Here is a 19,702-nt window from a genome sequence, read left to right as displayed (position 1 = left end):
AGATGCTTGAGCTCAACACCCATACCAGCAGGGTGAGAATCAGCCCCTTTCGTTCCTTCAGCCAGGTAATATGCTTTTTCCTTTTTTTTTTCTTTTTTTCATTTTCCTTTTAATGCAGAACAGGGCTACTGATTACAAAGAGGCAGTTTGACTCCAGCAATAGGTCTTCTTCACTAATCCTCACTGTCATGGAAATTCCAGCTGCTACAAGAATAAGAGGCTCAATCCATATTTGCCAGCTCTAATATGAAATCTGTCAGAGCCCAAATTAATGAGTTCCAAATTCCTTACATCACGATAACAGGTTAAGACTGGTCAATTAATTACATAAATCCTTCCCGATTCATTGTGCGTTTGCAGCCCAGATTGTGTCTTACATTACTCCATGACACAGGCCTTTTGGCTCCTGTTGTTCTGCAGAAAGGCCCCATTTAAGTGGAGGCTGCCTGCCATGGCAAAATGTTAAATGTCACCCGTTAAATTTGCACTTTTCTGTAATTGCTTTTGTTAAAAAAAAAAAAAATTAAATTACAGCACAGGGCTCCCAGTACACCACTACGCAGAGGGCTGGGGTTGTACTGAATGGATCCCAGGGCAAGCAAGTGATCGTTTACAGTTTACACAGGTGTGATAGTTTACAGTCTTTTTACCTGGTGCCCGGTAGGCAGCAGAGCCCAGAACATGCACGTTTATGAAAAATATACCAAATTTCCCTAAGATCGATGGCAACAGAAACATGTATTCAGAAGATTCTTTTATGAAAAGATTAAAATAGGATTCTTTAGCCAGTTTCCTTTTTGTTTACCAGTGCAAGTATTAGATATATAAAACACTTGATCTAATCACCTTTTCAGGACTATATATTGTATAGATGTGAGTTATACTTATTCAGGTCTTTGTGTTGAATGTGGCTGATGGTTTTGCTATTTGTAACTGGCACACACCTACAGAGGGCGAATAATTGAGGATTAAGATCTCAAAAGACTTAAAAAATTATCCAGACTTTAATCCTTATTAAAACATCAAAATGCACCTGGAATTACAACTGGTTAGATTTAGACCTAGAACTATAAGGGGTCCAAGTTCCAAATTCCGAGTGCCATCTCTCTTCACTGCACTACACTTCTGGTGGAGTGGACTCTTTATGCACCAAGTTACTCTGTATCCAATGGAACCAGTGCCGGTTGTATTTCCTGCGTCATCCTTTTGACAACTGGCTGTTCTGAGAATAAGTAAATGAACAGATGACGCTCCGAAGTACCGACGGAAACCTGGGTAGGGCGTGGGTTCTTTCCACTTGGAAGCCCCACCACCACACCACCACGCAGAGGCTAGCCAGACCCCAAGCGGCGCGTTCTCCCACGGATCGCCGGGCCATCACGCTGGCCTGGCAGCGCCCCCTTCTGTCCTCCTGCAGCCTTGCACCGGGTCTGCCAGCGGCCGCGCCCTTTTTTCTTGGGTAAAGGAAGCTCGGCCTCTGGGCTCCCGGCCCTAGTGGGGTGAGGAACTTGTCTTTCCCTATACATTCCTTCCACACTCCCTCCACACACAGGCACACATCAAACGTTGACCCAGGGCTGTTTCAGGACCCAGAAGCACGCGCTTCCTGGGCGACCCAGTCCCGCAACCAAGCGCACCTGTCCCTTCCCTACCCACAAGGGAGGGGGCACATTAACGCGAAGGCGCCTCCACCGCAGGGTTTATTTAGGGCTCTGGGGAGACTACAGGGGAGAGGGGACAACCAACGTGTGCGGTGCGGGCGCAGATAAAACATTTGGAACGCGTGGGCTTCGCCCCAGCTCCATCGCGACCCCGGAGCGCTCCCGGGCCCCTACAGGCCGCAACCACACCCTAGCCGGCAGCGCGTCTTCGCCCTCTCTTGGGCCCAGCGGCGGGGTCGAGGGCGCCGCGCCGCGCGAGCTTCTGCAGAACAAAGACGGGTCCAGCCCTAGAGTGAGAACTGCCGCCGCCGCCTCCCCAGCTCCGGCCCGGCCGCCCTGACCCAGCTAAGCCCGAAACCCACCCGAGCGACTAGCGGCAGCCGGCTCCACGCCCGCTCCCAAACCAGCAGGGCCCCGGAAACGACTGAAACTGCAGTCCCCGGGGGTCATCGATATTCAAACCTCCCTCCCGCACCAAACCCGTCACCTCAAGCCCTTCTGCATTATTTTTTTTTTTTTTTCAAGCCGCCAAGCTGTCATTCTAAAGTTAGGAAGGGGGCCTCGCGGTGCCCACGTTCGAGGCAGGTGGGCAGGGGAGGGGGCACTGCAGGTCGGAGCTGTAAATCCTGTCTCTTTGCGGTTGTTGTTCCCACTCACCACCCGCCGCCCCCCTCCACCCGGGTTGGTTTTTTTTTTTTCTTTCTTTCCGCCTAGCAGTTGCTATGGGTTACCAGGACGGTTGCCATGGGTTACCGGACTGAGGCCGGCTGGCTCGCTACCTGCCACCCAGTCGCCGCGGCCGGCGGAGCGGCCCGGGTGGGAGGCAGCGGGAGCGCGCGTGTGCGGGCAGCGGCGCGGGGAGTGTGCGCGAGCCGGCCGGGCGCCGCAGCCAACAGGCGGCCTGGGTGCCGCAGCGGGAGCGCCGCCGCCGGTGGGGTGGGGGGCAGAGCTATAAAGAAGGCCCGGAGGTAAGAAACAAGCAAAAACACAACCACAACTTATGCCCGTGCTGTGCCTCTAGCAGCAAAGACAAGCGGTGTGGGGTTTTGGATGCATCTACACTTCTCGTCGGGGGAGAAAGGGTATTTTCCTGTTTAGCATAAACCATCTGCGTAGTGTCTTTAGAGTTTAAATTCCGCAGAAAAATTGTAGCTTAATTTTTTTTCCTCGTTTCCTATTATTTTGAAAGGAAATCTTTGGAATTTTGGAGAAAAGGGGTCAACTACCAGTTTGCACAGCTAAAATAAATTCGCGTCCAGTGCACTGTTCCTAACAATGATCTAGAAAAGTTTCCATCAAGAGAGAAGAGCAATTGTGTTTGACTTAAAGGAACAATGGTGACTCGTTTGTGAGCTGCATATGGCAAAGAAGAAAGCCAGAATCCTTTGTAAATATTTCAAATTTAAAGAAATTGTTGCTTATGTACATCCTAAAATTTTTGAATTCCATTCTACTAAAATGTATTAATTTCATATGACCTTTATGTGCAAAGGAAAATTGTACCTATGCTTTGAATGTCTAATTACAATAACTAATTTCAGACAGCTTTTTGTATTTGAAAATGTGTATATACATGTTATATATATAATAAAGGTCTATATTCCAAACAAAAGCAGAAAATAGTATTGAAATAAATTGTCCCTCTGTTGAAAAGATGCTGCATTGTATTCACAAAGTGACTTAAATTATTAAGAAGAAAACTTACTTAGAAATAGAATAAGCTTTTGCTATTTTTGTCTTAAAATTTTAGAAGCCTTTCATGGAAAAGGGTCTTCCTTTATGGCTGAAATATTGAAAACCTTATCTGTACCACAGCTGCTCAATAATGATGAATCCTCAAGGCACCAAAAAACGTTTTGAGTTCAAAACAGCATTCAATTTAATGTTGGGATATAATGGTAATTGTGGCTAAGAGAAATGAATTTGTGTAAATTCTTAAGAGCCATAAAAGAATTTTTTTTAATCTTACTATAGTAAGGTTATTGCATATCACTTGTTTGTATTTAATTATTTAGTAAAATGTGAACTAGAGTTAAAAAGCTCCTGCAAGATATTTAATATCTTAAGGTACATAACTCAAGAGTAGCATTTCTGTTTTTCCTTAGTAATTTTTAAAACTTGAAATTTTAACTCAATGTCTTTAATCACTTTCTTCCAAGTGAGACTTTAAAAGAAGCCCTAAGTAACAGGTTGTTGACTTTCATTGTTGAAACTTTCGAATTATACATAAAATCAGTTCTGAAACAGAACACATAAATTAGCTTAATAGGTGAATAGCATACCCTTTCAGAATTAGCCAGAGAAATATAGATTTGCTGTATATAAATCATAAAGCATCCAGGATAAGAATTCTTTAAATTTGTTACATTTTAAATAGTTTTAAATAAACATCTATTTTGTTTAGTTATGTTAAGTAATTGTTTTCTTTCTCTAAAGAAAGTTTTATAAAAATATGCCAGAGAAAAATAAGAGACTTGAACAAAGCAAGAAAGCCACTAGGGGCTGAAGTTCATTTAAATCTCTCAGCTGCTGGGAAATCAGTTTTAGGAAGCCAGTACTTAGATATCAAAACAACCAAACCAAGGCTATGCCTTATACAACTACAGTGAATATGAAATCAAATTTTAACAAAATTATCCATTAAAAATTACTGATGATTCAGAAATATACTGAATTTAGATCTAAGTCAGAAGAAATATATTGTATAAAATAAGCAACAAACAAGTTATTTTTTTCATGTTTAATGTGAAAATGATGATCTCATGAAGTTTACATACCACAGTATTACGCATTACTTAATATCAATTTTGACGGCTATAGTTTCATCATCTAAGAATTACAATTGGTGGCACGATATATGCTTTTCAAAACTACTGTAAAACAGAACATGAATACAAATACATATTGCCAAGGAGCTGGTGACCACACTGAAATGACTGAATGGCAAACTTCACATGTCAGCAAAATAAAAAGAAACTGCTAAATCTTTTTTCCTCCAGTATTAAAATAATGAGTCTTAGATGATAAAGTAGTAAGATCCAAGATACATTAAATCAAAATATTTACAAAAAGTTCAATAACATTTTAGACCAAACAGAAAACAAAAAGGCAAAATTAAGGAAATCATTCATATTTTAAATTTAATTTTTTCTGTTGAGTCTCAGTTACAAGCATTTCAAAGACTTTTAAAAATAATACAGTAACTTTTAATAAACTCCTAGTTAAAATGAGGGTGAGGTAACATTTAATTAAAGCAACAAGTTATCCCCCTTATATAAAGATATCTTCTTGTTAATTTCAGAGATATTTCATACCATTCAACAAGGAAGAAATATGAACAGTTATCTCAAGAAAATGCTGTCTTATCTGAAACTTGAAGTTCAATGTAGTTTATCTAAGATATTTTATCTTTGACCACTATAAAAAGAGACATTTTGTTAAATTATACCAATCCTTAGGCAGATGCCTTAAAAGAAAGGACTTTTTAAAAATGAATAATTAATTCTGAAATTAGCAAGTTCATATCCTTTTCTATATTATGGGAATATTTACTGGCAAATTTTATTAATTTTTATAAGATCCTACTTTTAACTTAAAGTAACAAGCAACCGTCACAGATACTGAAAGTTATCTAGTGCTAAGAAATTGCACATTAAGTCAGAAAATAAATCATGAACCTGTAATTCTAATTACACACAGATAATGAAAACAAATGGTTTGTTCCCAGAAACCATGTGTTAAAGCTGATTTTGAACAATGAAAATGTATTTCTGAATCTATATATTGCAGATTCTTACTGCTAAGCCACCAGGGAAGCCCTCTATATATTGCAAATATAAGCAAAATGACTAGCGCTATTTCTGGGCTTTTTATTTTTAAAGATGTAAACATTATTTTAACATGTCTCTATTCATAAGATACGTTTTCCATCTAAGTGTGAAATAGAATAATGGAAAGGTTAAACACTCTTAAAATATTTCAATCAACCATTCCAAAGCTCAGTGTTTTTCCAGTGCAGAGGAGGTACCCACAAAATTCCAGCTGCCTGTCTGAGAGAGGCATTCTGGTCTGTGCCGTAAGTCATACACATACCTGCTGTGTTTATGCTAACACTGCCCCAGTAATACAAGAAGAAATGCTCCATCTGGATTTGAAGTGCTACCTATTTACCTATCTTTTAAAATGCAATAAAGCCAACTAGATTTTGTTTAAACATATAAATCATTTCATCTGAGGGCAGGATCTCATTTTACCAATAGCGTGCGCTGATCAAGGAGAGTGCTGCATTCACAGGCTTTTAGCTTTTCACAGAAGCTTAGCCAAAATCAGACAACATAAAAATACCACTAATAAACAACACAACATCTTTACGAATTCAAATACTTAATATGACAGTGAGCTTTAGGTAAGAATATATTATTTGCAAGCTTTATTCTCTATGACTGGACACAATTTGCTATTCCTAAAATGGTAACATTAGAATTATTTTTCAGGATTCCTGCGGAGCTGTGCTCATTTTACATCCATGCGAACTGCTGTCATCACTACTATGTCCAAACCCAGAGGATGAACTAGAAAAGAAGAGAGGGGGGAAAATAATAAAAAGAGGAAATTGGTTTTCACAACACACTCAAAGCCTGAGTAACAGAGGAGAACTTTAATTATCTCCAGTCACAAAGAGAGACAGGAAATTTGGACTTTTAATTAGCCATTTGGAGTGCAGTTGGATATTTTTTTAGCTAGATAATTTAAACGCGAATAATTCAAGTCTGACTAAATGAAAGTCACATAATCAGAATGCAGATAATTGAATTTCTACTGCATTCATTAATTCAGTGTGGAGGTGTGTGTGAAGACTACTATGATGAGCTGTCACAGCTCAATAAAATCTCAGTCAATTAATTTTTTCATTATCTTAGTATTACATCAACAAAAAGTGGAGTGTATATATGTCTATACACACGCATATGTGTACGATGTGTTATATAAATACATATATGTTAAATCAAAATGCAAGGAAATACCTTTCTGAATCATAATCTATATCGTTTTCTTTTTTTCCTTCCTCTTCTTCAGGGAAACGTCTGTTCATCAAGGCAAACTTGTGAATTGCTTCTTCTACAGAGTACTTAGTCTGCCCAGATACACATGCCTCGATGTCTTCTGAATTTAGATGACTTTGCAGGAAGAGGTGAAGGCTGCTATCTGAAAGCAGAAGTGCATTCTGTAGAACCCTATGTAAAAGAAAAAAGAAGACATGATCAGTGCACAGGGAGGGACAATTATAGGACGGGAGAGAGAAAAACATCAGAAATGTGCCACTGAAGTGATTTCTCTACTATGGCAAACTTGGCATCAATTACAGACTCTCCCTATTAAAAGGATGAAAGCATATGTTAACTTTTATTCGATTATTTGGAAATTTAGGTGAGTAAAAACATGAAGCTAATAGTTAAGAACATCTGTTAAAAGAATAACTTCAAGGACATTTCTTCAATTTAACCATCTGTTATGACCATGTGGATTAATTATGGAAATATTTTGCTTAGATAGTCAGAGAAATTTATTCTGCCTTTAAAAAATTTACTGCCTACCAGCATGTCAGTTCTGTGATCTTTATTGGTTAGGCTGTCATGAAACATCAAAACTTTCAACAACTATTAAAAACTATATTAAAAAGTTAGTACATTTCTCAGCATGTCTTACATTTTCAAACTTTACAAAGATGCTTATATACAGGTTCACAAGGGCTCAATTGAGAGGGAGCATTTTTTGAATACTTAAGGTTGACCTGAAATTTCTCCAGAATCTTCAGCATATTTTAAAATGAGTCACTAAATAAAATTGCTCCCAGCCAGTTTTACCATATATGTAATTAAAGTATGATAAGTCAGTAACAAGTACATACTAGCCTTCCCACATTCCAAGATCAAAATTTACAAAGGGAATACAGATTTCAGCTAGTACATCATGGAGAATGAAAAAGTGCCCTGTAGCCAAAGGTACACATCCTCAAATTCGTTTTATCAGTTAATGTGTCTTTTCTGAAATGCATATCAAAGAACACCCTTATGTTTAAATAAAAATTGGTTTTCTCTTTTTAGCAACGATTTTGACATATGATAATTTAGTCTCTGTTAATAGTTCAATAATGGCAACCCACTCTAGTATTCTTGCCTGGAAAACCCCTTGGACTGAGGAGCCTGGTAGGCTACAGTCCGTGGGGTCGCAAATAGTCGGACACGACTGAGCGACTTCACTCACTCACTCAATAGTTCAATAATGATGTAACACAAGACTCTAAGACCGGATGCTGGGGACAAAATTGAAACACTGAAACGCAAGTATAATTCTGTTCAACAGGATTTTCCATGTGGAGATCTATGAGAAATAGAGTATTTCAGACCAACAAAACTTACCTTATATTCTGCATTTTTAGATGCAGAAAACAAGTTAATTAGAAAAGTAAATCTCTTTTGATCATTCATATCAATTTACTTAAAAACCAAGGTCACTGGAATATTTCCTTCTCTTTCAAATAAGACAGTTATTTCTTAAGGAAGGCAAGCATCTAAAAATACACAATATCAAAACCAAAATCGGGCTGTCCTCTTTGCTTCAGATAGGTTTACAAATGGTTTTTGAGAAAACTTTCTTTACTGACCTACTAAAATGAAAAGTAAAACCTTTGTGCGTTTTTAAAAGGCAAAGCCTCAAGCCAAATAGCTAAATACTTCCACTCTTCCATGTCCTCTGCCCTGAATTCCCTCAGTAAATGACCATATCACATGATAAAGATTAATTTACCAAGTACAAGGAGTAAAGTAGTAAATCCTTTTTACTACTCTTTGAGATTTATTTTCTACATTTATAAATGTTTACCACTCTTGTTTTAAATGCTTCAAATCAAGAGAAGATTTATATAGCAACGACCCATTAATATTAACTTGCCTTCGCTGTGAAGTTTGAACTGAGTGTTTCCTGTGTCCCTTTTTCAGTGGTTTCCTGCCCACGATGTTACAAGTAACTGTTCATGGGATTATACTTACTGCTTTGTTTCTGTTGGAAATGTGTTTTATTTTCTTTATAAAATAATGGGTAATCTTTAAAATTGATTTTGGATGCTTCGAGGCATTACACCACAAAAGTAATGAGCACTAATGCCAATGCTATTGGACACAAATTCATTTTAGCTTTATTTCATGTCTAAAGCAATTCTATTGAGCCTTGAACTGGTCACACACTGTTATTAACTTGCTAGTAACCTAACACATGGGTACAGCAAACAAAAGTGATCAGAGTCCAGGTTGATCAGGACCTCGAGGCTACTGTCTTTTTTCTTGAACTATAATTCAATTTCCAATTTTACTGTACATTAGACTCATTATTTCCCGGTCTTGTCTTTTCTGCTTCATACTGCCATCTGGAGGACACACAAGTGAACAGCCAGAGGGAGCTTGGCACACCTAGTTCAAAATTCTGAAAGGGGAGAAGGATGTGGCTGGGAACATCTGAAGACCCGTACAGGCTCTTGAGTGCAAAAACATCTGCCCAGTTTAGGTTTTGTGAATTTCCTCTGTCTGGTTAGCTAAATTTATGCCACTGTACTCCATTAATAAGTTTTAAATAAGCAAAAATAATTTTTTTATTGTATTTATGATTTTTATTTTCAGTCAAGTGTTTCATTCCAAAATTAAAAATACAAAATTTTCACAGTGTTTTCCCATCTGGTTCAGTAAACATAATTAGTTCATTTTAAGTAATATCTGATTTACTATATATCAGAGTATTGTGACTGCCATCATAATATTAAATCCTATTTTTACCCTAGTCATACTTGCACCACATTTTCCCCAAACAAATTTAATAGCAGAAAATCAACTTCAAACTTGACATCAACTTCAAACTTAAAATAAAGAGTACTTTGTAAAACAGTCAGTAAAATGTCACCTTTATAAGTCTCCATAAAAATAAATGTATATAATTTTCAAGCCCTCATAAAAGGAACAAAAAATAGCCTCTAGAATTTTAAAGGAATTTTAAGCACAAGGTATTTATAACATGAGTCAAAAGTTATTCCTTTCTCCATAATAACTTTAAACAAAGCAAAACCTGTTTTTCCTTGAATTAAACACATTTGAAAATCTGGTTTTCCTCAACATGAGTTTATTAGGTGTATTCTATATTGCTTCAGCTGAGAATATATATAGCTATGCAAACCATGTAACCCTAACTAAGGATGCCCTGAGTCTACAGAACCCAACATAATGATATATATGTATAGCGGCTGGAAGGTTAGCAGTTTGATGTAGAAAAAAAAAATTAATTCAGCCTGTTTACCTCTTACCATGAGAAAAAAATAAAACCTACAAATCTTCATTGAAGACATTCATGATCTGTGCTGTGGTGCCCTCTATTGAACATAAAGACTTATAAAAATTGTGTGTGTGTGTGTGTGTGTGTGTGTGTGTGTGTGTGTGTGTGTGTGTAACACTAGCTGTAGTGTTTCCATGATATCCTTTCATAAGAAATTTTTATATAAATTCATTAAATTTTTAAGACATACATTACTGTAATATGAAAGTCTACCTTGTAAGGTACATGTAGTTATATTAATGGGATGAATTCAGTGAAAGCTGGCACCCACTTGTGATAGCAAAGTGCAAAAAAATAGTAGGAATGCCAGTTTCATAGCTGGAGACTTACCAACAGAACTTATAATTTAGTCTATAACTTCTTTGTTCATAACTATTAGTAAAAGTGACTTACAATTTAAAATTAGCCAGGGAGGAAATCCCAAAGGGAGATTATACCCAAGACTGAGGAAAAATGAATATATTTGAAAAATTTCACAATCATACCAACTTTAGCTAGCATTTAAGAGTTCTAATTATAAAGCTGCCAGTTCCTGGGATTAATATAGTGCCTCCACCTTTCTTATAATTTCCTTATCTATAAAACTGAGATGAAACTTGACTCCTAATATTGTCATAGGTATTGAGATAAAACATGTAAAAAGCTAAATGTAGCCAATAAAATGGTATAAATTCCTCTTCTTTGGTACCTCAGCAAAGGAACAACTTTCTAATTTCTCTATGAAGACTGCCTGGCTATGTACTTTGCTATCAAATATGTATTAACTTCACAGATGACCTTAAAATGGAAAAAATACATATTTATATTATAGATACACACCTATGCACAGAAACAGCAGTATTTTGGTTTCAAAGAAGTTGAACATATACAACACTCTTTAACTTCAAAATTTATATAAAAACCAAGTTTTTTAAGAATTCAAAAAGCAGCATGTTTATTTGGGGCATTTATTGGGGAGCCCCCTAATTTCATTCCCCTTCATCATCACCAGTTTAAAAACCAAGTCTTAAAAATACACGCTAAAAAGAGAATTCCCTGGTGGTCCAGTGGTTGGGACTCTGTGCGTCCACTGCAGGGAGTGCAGGTTCAATCCCTGGTCAGGGAACTAGGATCCTGCATGCTGTGTGGTGCAGCCAACAATAATTAAAAATACATGCTAAAAATCTACAATACACAGGCATATTTCGTACTTTAATATTGTGGTGTTTTCTTCTTAAATTCCCAAAGTGCCCTACAAACAAGGAACAGGCTACCGATAGTAGCCTCACTTAACAGGTAACCAACAGAGCCTCAGGGGACCTCAAGGTGGGGTCAGGACACAGATGGCTGAGTTGCACGTTGCATCCAGTTTCCCAAAGTGGGCTTAGGCCGGGGGGACAGAGGGGTCCACGAGAGGCAGAGACATGCAAGGTTGCTATTTCTACACACACTGGACAAAGAACAGGACTATGTATCAGATTTGAGGGGCACAGAAAAGACGGTGGGGAGGACAGCAGGGGCCACAGCATTCAAGGCCTTTAAGTGAGGACTAAACCCAAAGTGTGGTATTAGACTCCTTGTTTCCTTCAGGAACAGACTACATAGAAGCACCAGCTTTCACTTTTTATGTGAAATTCATCTCTTGGAGACTAATGTTCACAGACCATAACGGGACAAATAACATCACAATGGTGTCTGCTCCATGATTTGACTTCTGGATGACATCAAGATTCAACTTTAATGAATCAAGACATCCCTGATAAGTATGCAGTTGCCTCCCCGCTAGAATGGAAGCTTCAAGAGGACAAGGATATGTGTCTGTCTTATGCAGTCCTATATCCTCAGTACCCAGCCTGGTCAAAAGCAGTCACTTCATATATTGGCTCACTGAGTCCTTTCCCAACCTTCCTCTGAATGACACAACTACCCGTGAGGCCGGTGGTGCGTGTATGACATTATCGCACTTTCCAGCAAACCAAGGCTCACAGGAATGAATGACTTTTCTGAGGTTTCAGAGCCAGAAAACAACCAGGAGCCAAGATTCACAGGAGACCTGGAACCCAATCCCTCCAGCTCCTGACCCAAGACACTTTCCATTATGACCTCTGCGTGAAATTCAACCAGCAAACTGCCAAACACAGCATGCAAGAGTAACCTAGAGTAGCTACGCACAGCCCCTCAACAGCCTGCTGACTCTCACACTGGCAGGAATTTGGTTGCCCAATTGTGCAAGGAAAGGTCACGTTCAAAACAATGAAGTAATTCCTGGTCAAAAAAACACAGTCCTTGAGCTTAACAAGCAACATAAGCAGAGAGACACATGGTGTCCTTTGATCTCAAATAAGGACACTTCTCTACAGAAAACACGCAGCTCCCCAAATGCTTACGGAGACGGCAGGATATGACTAGCCCTGTCCGGGACTCACTGGTGATGGCCGGTCTGCAGTTTCCCCCAGCAGCATCTGGAGTGACAGGCCACTCTGCAAACTTGTCTGTGGGGATCAGGTCTTTAGGGAGAGGCCATCAGCCACCTGGGTCTCATATAGACAATTAAAATTGGAGCTATTCCCAAAAGGAAAGGGCAGGAAAAACTTGAGCAGGTCTTTGTTCTGTCATGCCTAGGAAACGCCACAGAACACCACTGTGAGGATTTCTGAGGACTTGGCTTAGTTAGATTCTTCTGTTCTCTTGACATTTTTATTCCTCCATTTCCCGCCTCCACCTTTTTCTTTTCCAGCCCTCCCTCAATTTATAACCTTGGCTGTTTCTGTATGTCTCTATGACCCCTTCAAAGGAAAAGCATGATACCAATCTAATAGAAATAAATATTAATATTCATGTGGATACTTAATACCCAAGCCTTTGATGAGTGAGCCATAGAGAGAGAGAGAGCCAGAGGGCAGTATATTATTTCAGGCTAGCTCGAAGGTGCCGAGTAGAACATTCAAGATGGTTTCAGATCCTGAAGCTAGTAGAAAAAGAGTTCAGGAGACTGGGCCCTGCACTAACTAGTAGTCATAGGACTCAGCTTATTCCCTTATCTATAAATAGGAAGATAGAAAAATTAGCTCAAAGCTATTTCATGTCTAAGTGCATTAAAATAGTGGCTGATACTTGGCTATCACACATTATACTTCAGTCTGTTGTGAGTGCTTTACATTCATTAACTGATTTAATCCTCTTGACAGCCTTATGAAGTAGATACTATTATTACCCCATTTTACAGGTGGGCAAACACAAGCGCGGAGGAGGTAAAAGGCTTGCCTAAATTCCCAGCTAAAGTAGCAGAAGCAGGATTTGAACCCAGGCAGTCTGGCCTCAGAGTCTGTGTGCAGATTAGTGTGTTGTCCCATGGGATGAATATTCCAGTATTACAGAGTAGAAATTAAAAAAAGAGGAATCATAGCAGTGTGAATTCAAGTCACTTTCACTGCAGCACCAACCATAACCAAGTGTTCCAGAGTTAATAACCCTCTGTGTCCATGTGTGCTAAGACAATCAGTTGTGTCCAACTCTTTACAGCGCCATGGATTGTACCTGCCAGGCTTTTCTGTCCATGGGCTTCTCCAGGCAAGAATACTGGAGTGGGTAGCCATTCCCTTGTCCAGCAGATCTTCCTGACACAGGAATTAAACCCATGTCTCTTACATCTCCTGCATTGGAAGGCAGGTTCTTTATCACTAGCGCCACCTGGGAAGCCCTAATAACCCACTAAGACTATTCAAACACCAATAAATACTCCCTTATAAACATTCCCTCCAAAGAGTAGCAACAAGTTATTCACTTAGAGGAGCTCAGAACACTGTTAGCAGCCCACTGTAGAGCTAATGTTGGTATGTCGATCCTAAACGTTGTAAATACAGAGTTTCTAAGAAGTGCTTTTAATAAGGAACATTTGTTTCCTGGCAAATTTTACTCTTGTCAGCTAAACTCCCAAGCAATTTGGCTCTGCTTTATAGCTTAAGGGAGTATATATTTATTATCTGATTCAATTAGTTCATTGTTTTCTTTCTGGAAGGTTTGGTCCTGAATATGCACTGTGTGAGGTGAGCCACAAGATGGTGCTCTAATATAGGAAATGACTGAGCACAGCGCAGCACAAATGGATTTATAGTTCTGAGGAGGATTAGTATTGGCTTCTATTGGCCAATACCTGAAAGTTACTGTAGAGGACTGAATTGTGTCTCCTTGAGAGAGATGTTCTTCTTAAATCCCAGTAACCTATGATCATGACCTTTGGAAATAACATTTTAGCAGGTGTAATTAAATTAAGGATCTCAAGACAGATGATCCTGGATTTAGGGTGGGCTCTAAATCCAATGATTGATGTTCTTTTGAGAGAAAGGAAAGTAAATCTGAGACACAGAGAAAAGAAAGACATGTAAGGATGGAGGCAGGGGTTAAACTAGCTTCCCTGGTGGTTCAGACTCTGCCTACAATCTGCCTACAATGCAGGAGACCCAGGTTCAATCCGTAGGTTGAGAAGATACCCTGGAGAAGAGAATGGCAATCCACTTCAGTATTCTTGCCTGGAGAATCCCTTGGACAGAGAAGACTGGTGGGCTAAAGTCCATGGGATCGCAAAGAGTCAGACACGACTGAATGGCTAACAATATAGGAAATGAATTACTGAGCATCCCTCCAAAGCAGATTATCAGCATTTTAGAAACAGGAACATTCTCTCCGGCTTGATCACAGGACCCTCAATTCTTACAGAGTGCTGTGCTCGCATCTCCCATCTGGCCACCAGAGGTTCTGCACACTTACTTTCTGAGGAAATCCTCCAAACCCTGACGGCGCTGATCTACATGCTGGCGATTGTTCATGTTGAAAAATAGGTTTTTAGATGGAAGTTCTGGCAGTTGTCTTATGAGAAAGAAAAAAAAATTTTTTTTAATCATCAAATCAAGGCAATTTAGTTACAGAAATCCCTCAAAATGAAAGCAAATCATGCATGATAATTATCACACAACTATTATATAATTATACACATATTTTATAGTTACATTATACAATAAGGGTATGAAAAAATCAGTTAACTTAAAGAAAAAATATTTTTAAACATTTTTGAGGACTTTCATGATCAATACTCATATAAATTAGTATAATTCAAGTGGTAAATTTTGAATTCAGAGGCAACAGTCAAAAAAATAAAGCTATATATTGCAATTGAGAAGAAAGCCTACAAAAGCCTTCATATATATCAATACATGTCAATTTTTTAATTGATGTATATTGTTTACAATATTAAATTAATTTCAGGTGTTTTCCATTGTTTTTCAGATTGTTACCCATAAGTTATTACAAGATATTGAATATAGTTTCCTGTGCTATTCATTGTTGCTTATTTTATATACAGTGGTAGGTCAAATTTTTAAATATTGACTATAATAATAAAGTCTTCTCAATATACTCTTTAAATCACTTACACCAGTAATGCATTACTTTGGAGTCTCTGCCTCAGCCACACAAATTCTCTGTACCTTCTTCTCACACAGGATGTTTTCATTGTAAAACACATGCTATTGGTCTGTTTAAAGAAAACAAAAAACATAAGCCTCACTTGAGGAAAATGTGCTTTTCTTGTATCCTTAACACTCTACATGCCCCAATATTCACTTAAAGTAGGATTTTAAAAATCAAAAATAGATTTGCATTTATGCCAGACTCAAATCTTGCATATAACCCACCAACATAGCATCTATGAAGACAGCTGGGGTGACATTAATGAGCAGTGACGTCCTGGGGCAAGGCATGAACCTGCCTTTCCCTGAGTCCTGACGTAGCTTCCCGCTCATCTATAGCACTCCTTTCAGAGACAAATCGTAAACATTAGACAAAATCCTGAAGCATAAATGATGAGTAAAAGCTCAGGGTCATCCACTGCATTTACCCCATCCATCCACCCACGGAGAAGTCTTTGGGGATTAGAGACACCTTCTCATGGTCCTCAACATGACATTGCAGAAGGCCAAGTCCTTGATACGGCCATCGCCACAGACCACACAAATCACCTGGGATCCTGAAATCACCTTTAAACAAGAGATCAGCATTCCCCTTCTCTACTAGGTGTGCAAGAGAGTGTGATTGAGTGAAAGAGGCGTGTGGTGCACAGGACAAGTATGTGTGTGGAGAACCCAAAGTCCAGTACTGGCTCTGCTACAAGGCAAGTGACTTGAACTCCAGTTCCTCGGATGGGAAAATGGGGATGAAATAGCACATCCCTGTTTCCCAGGGCCATTGTCAGGATTGACAATATGCAATGGCAAATGTTATCTCTTAATATTATCATTAGTTACTAGGTGTAACTGGTACTTTCTGTTACCTTAAGGCAGATTTAGGAAAAGCCACCCTCAGAGTCCCTACCTGAAGCAAAATCTCGATGCTTCTCCTATGGGTTTTATCCAAGGCCGTTTCTCCTTTGTGAAAAACAAGAGACTGGCTTATGTCTATTGGTTTTGTAAGAAGATCTCTATTCTGCCTATTAATTTCAACATTCTATTTCATAATCTTTATACTGCCAAATGAGAATTTTTTTTTGCCCCAGAGATTGGTATTATTTCAAAAACCGTCATCAACCTGCTTAATATGCACCCAAAGGCTGTTTTCTCTGGGAAGTGTCAGTCATAGCAGGCATTAGTTCCTAACTGTCCCCATGAGATGTATAGCACATATTCCTGAACTTTATAAAATTCAAAGAATCTCAGGGTGCAGAGAGGTTAAGAAATTTGTCCAAAAAGTAGTTATTGGCCTAAATCTCATTGTGGACAATCTGGCAGCAAAATGCGCTAGATAAGAGTTTGTGGCACAATAATAACATTGCGTGTGTGGATTTCAAAGCACACCAGGGCCTCCCTCTAATGTGACTCTTGGGGGCTCAGTTGGCAGGCCGTTTACATCAGAGTTTGTGCCCCAGCAAGGCCTGGGTGGGCGCCCTGTCAGTGTTCTCTCACCAGAGAGGACCAGGTCACTGCAGAGCCTCCTGAGCCTCGCGCATAGACGGAGTCCAGGTCAGCTCCCTTCATTTCTCTGCTTAGAACCACTGTGGATAGAATAACTGGAGATCCATGTGGTGCCCACACCAGACAAGGGTCTATCAATAAGACCTTCATTTGCAGGACAAGCTCAGGAGAGAATACATGAAGGGCTACTCACCTCGACCATCTATTAGTTTAAAATTCCAGGTAAATGCTACGACTTCAGAGTTGTCTGGTATTATTTCCCTTGAGGCTAATTTAAATGGGTTAAACACCAGCTTCTCTACCCGCAAAGCTCTATGGGTCTGTGGGTGCAGTGTCTAAGCGAGGCCAACTAGAACTATCCAGGATCCCCACCCATTCCTAATCGTACAACAGGTGGAAGCCTCTTCAGGATCAGGCTACACTGAGATCACTGATTTATTAAGTTCCTCTAAATCTAGTTGCTGGTTTCTGCTATCTACCAAGCCAAGAACATGTATTTACTGTCAATTTATTAGCATCTCAGAGAAACGCCAACCACTACCACCACAGAAAAATGCTGAGCACCACCAAATAGTACTTGTGGAACCCATTACTTCTGGATGGAAATATTTTTTAACGGACATTTCTGAACTCACATCAAGCTATTTATGTAGAAAAGAAGGATCTATACTTTCATTAACTCCCTGAGGATAATTACATTTCATACCTACTATAAAGTGTGTCAATAAATATGTCAAAATTTGACCCACAAATTTTTTAGAGGAAGTCAGAAGGCAACTAAAGAATTTCATTTCATTTTCAAATGCTCAGTCTTATATATTCGTGTTATAATTTTCCACACAGAATGAATATCTAGTGTGACCTTATGAGTAAAACCAAAACGAAATCAAAACAGGCATACCCTGATAAACACCTTCAACACCATCATCAAAAAAAAAGTATTCTGAGTTTTTACTTTATTTTCTAAGTTGAGGAAGTTTGAAAGAAAAAGGGAAGAAAGGAGAAAAAAGAGAAGTTTAGTGGCATTGAGGTGCCCAATATAATAATTTAGCTATTAACAGTGGGAAGAGTAAAGAGTGGCTAAATTTTATCTCACTTGTATAATACTACACAGTCACAGATAAAATCTGAGCCCATTGCTATGCTCTCAAGAGAAGTCTGGACTAAATCAGACAAAAGAAGTGACTATCTTCATGGTCAAGGGCCAATAAACCATATACACCTGTGGGCCAAATCCAGACGCCACTTGTCTTCACAAATAAATTTTTATTGGAACACAATTACACTCATTCATTTATGTATTGTTTATGGCTGCTTTCAGTGATTCTGAGAGTCTGTACGGCCCACAAAGCCAGAGATTTTTACTACCTGGCCCTTTACAGAAAAAGATAGCTGACCCTTATTCAAGATAATTATAGGAGGCCACACAACACACAATACTCCTCAAAAGATTATGCTACAGTATTGTTTCCAAATAAAATAAGTCATTTCTAGTTAATTACTTCTCTTAATTACTCAGAATTGAGACCAAGGCAAAAATAATTGCACATATTCATTTCCCACTTTTCTGTTCTACATATAAAACACTGTACATCTCTTTTCCAGAGAACTCTACATCCTCTCAGAACTTAAGATTTATCAGGTAATATAGTCTGCAGAAACATGCCATAACAGATCATAAAGAAATACCATTAATGAGCTATAAAAACTCTTTGTGAATTTTAGATGTTTCACATCTTCAACATGAAGGCAATAAACATTAAAATATTAATATTAACAAAGGTACAACGAGGAATTCAAATAAGTCCATTTTTCAACTTTAGGAACCATCATATTACTTCATTTAAGAGACAAGCGTTAGTTGCAATCATTCAAATTCAGTTCTTTGAATTAGAAACATTTTTATAAATTTCACTTATATCGTAGTACCCATCAAATGTATGCTACCTAAAAATTACTATGATTTCTATGTACTATTGATGGCATACTTACATGAATACATATCTCATAGTCGATATAAGAGTGCCAGAAGTCCTCCTTCTGAATCCTAGGATCTCGAACCCAGACACTTACAAATTCCTGTAAGGGCATCACAAAGAAATATGTTTCAGAATTGCAAGTAGGGCTCGGAAGGGCTGAGAGAAATGACTGTACTAGAACAAAACTGAAAGGAGCTTTAACCGATGTGGTTATAGTCCTTTAAAAAAACAAGAAGTTAATGAATCAAGCACCACAGGAAGTCCAAAAAACACTATTGCCACAAATGGAATTTCTACAATAACACAAAACAGAGCTGGGCGTGATTTGGTTTTACAGGTTATATGAAGACAATAAGAACAGAGTATTCTGAAACTGATTTTCAATTTTTAATCATGAAAAATAGGTTCACATTTTTATCAAGTTTTAAAAAATGTCATTTCATACTTCCTTCATTTCTCTGCATTAAAACTACAGGCCCTGCCTGATAAGTTACTTGCTAGAACACTAATAAGAAAGAGTGACAAAGGTCATGTGAAAAGCAAGCAAGGAGAGTTGGAAATGACTTCTGTGCACCCCGATGCCCTGAGAATAAGCAATACTGACTTAGTAATATGAATAGAAAGATGGGTGCTTTTGACATATGTTTCTATTTTTAAAATATACTTTCCCATGTGGTAAACTACTTCTTCATAACAACCTCATGTTATAGGTAAAAGAGAAGTTAAAAAATACAGAGTAGATAAT

The 19,702-nt window shown here is 38.5% G+C and overlaps 1 protein-coding gene and 2 long non-coding RNA genes across 12 annotated transcripts in view; 2 read left to right on the top strand and 1 right to left on the bottom strand.

The window, feature by feature from the left end:
• The first annotated feature begins 2,497 nt into the window (after positions 1–2,497).
• Positions 2,498–3,273, top strand: LOC147374105 (uncharacterized). The gene is made up of 2 exons (XR_015162448.1): positions 2,498–2,629; positions 2,851–3,273. It is a non-coding gene; the product is annotated as an uncharacterized LOC147374105 (long non-coding RNA).
• A 1,113-nt stretch (positions 3,274–4,386) lies between these two features.
• The window catches only part of SNX10 (sorting nexin 10), a 67,170-nt gene continuing 51,854 nt past the window's right edge, over positions 4,387–19,702 (bottom strand). For all 10 annotated transcript variants that reach the window (XM_086396348.1, XM_086396349.1, XM_086396346.1 and 7 more), the window contains 5 exons: positions 18,971–19,057; positions 15,446–15,546; positions 14,784–14,882; positions 6,686–6,895; positions 4,387–6,232 (listed from right to left, as the gene is read on the bottom strand). In XM_086396348.1, the coding sequence (XP_086252474.1) occupies positions 6,151–6,232; positions 6,686–6,895; positions 14,784–14,882; positions 15,446–15,546; positions 18,971–19,057 (579 nt within the window). In that variant the 3' untranslated portion in view covers positions 4,387–6,150. The remainder of the gene's footprint in view (positions 6,233–6,685; positions 6,896–14,783; positions 14,883–15,445; positions 15,547–18,970; positions 19,058–19,702) is intronic.
• LOC147374104 (uncharacterized) lies at positions 6,738–9,374 on the top strand. The gene is made up of 2 exons (XR_015162452.1): positions 6,738–7,088; positions 9,091–9,374. It is a non-coding gene; the product is annotated as an uncharacterized LOC147374104 (long non-coding RNA).

This window comes from Bos grunniens, chromosome 4 (genome assembly GCF_055505025.1).
Source record: "Bos grunniens cultivar Pamir isolate PY7600 chromosome 4, Bosgru_T2T1.0, whole genome shotgun sequence".
NCBI lineage: Eukaryota > Metazoa > Chordata > Mammalia > Artiodactyla > Bovidae > Bos > Bos grunniens.
This window is presented reverse-complemented; position numbering and strand designations above follow the sequence as displayed.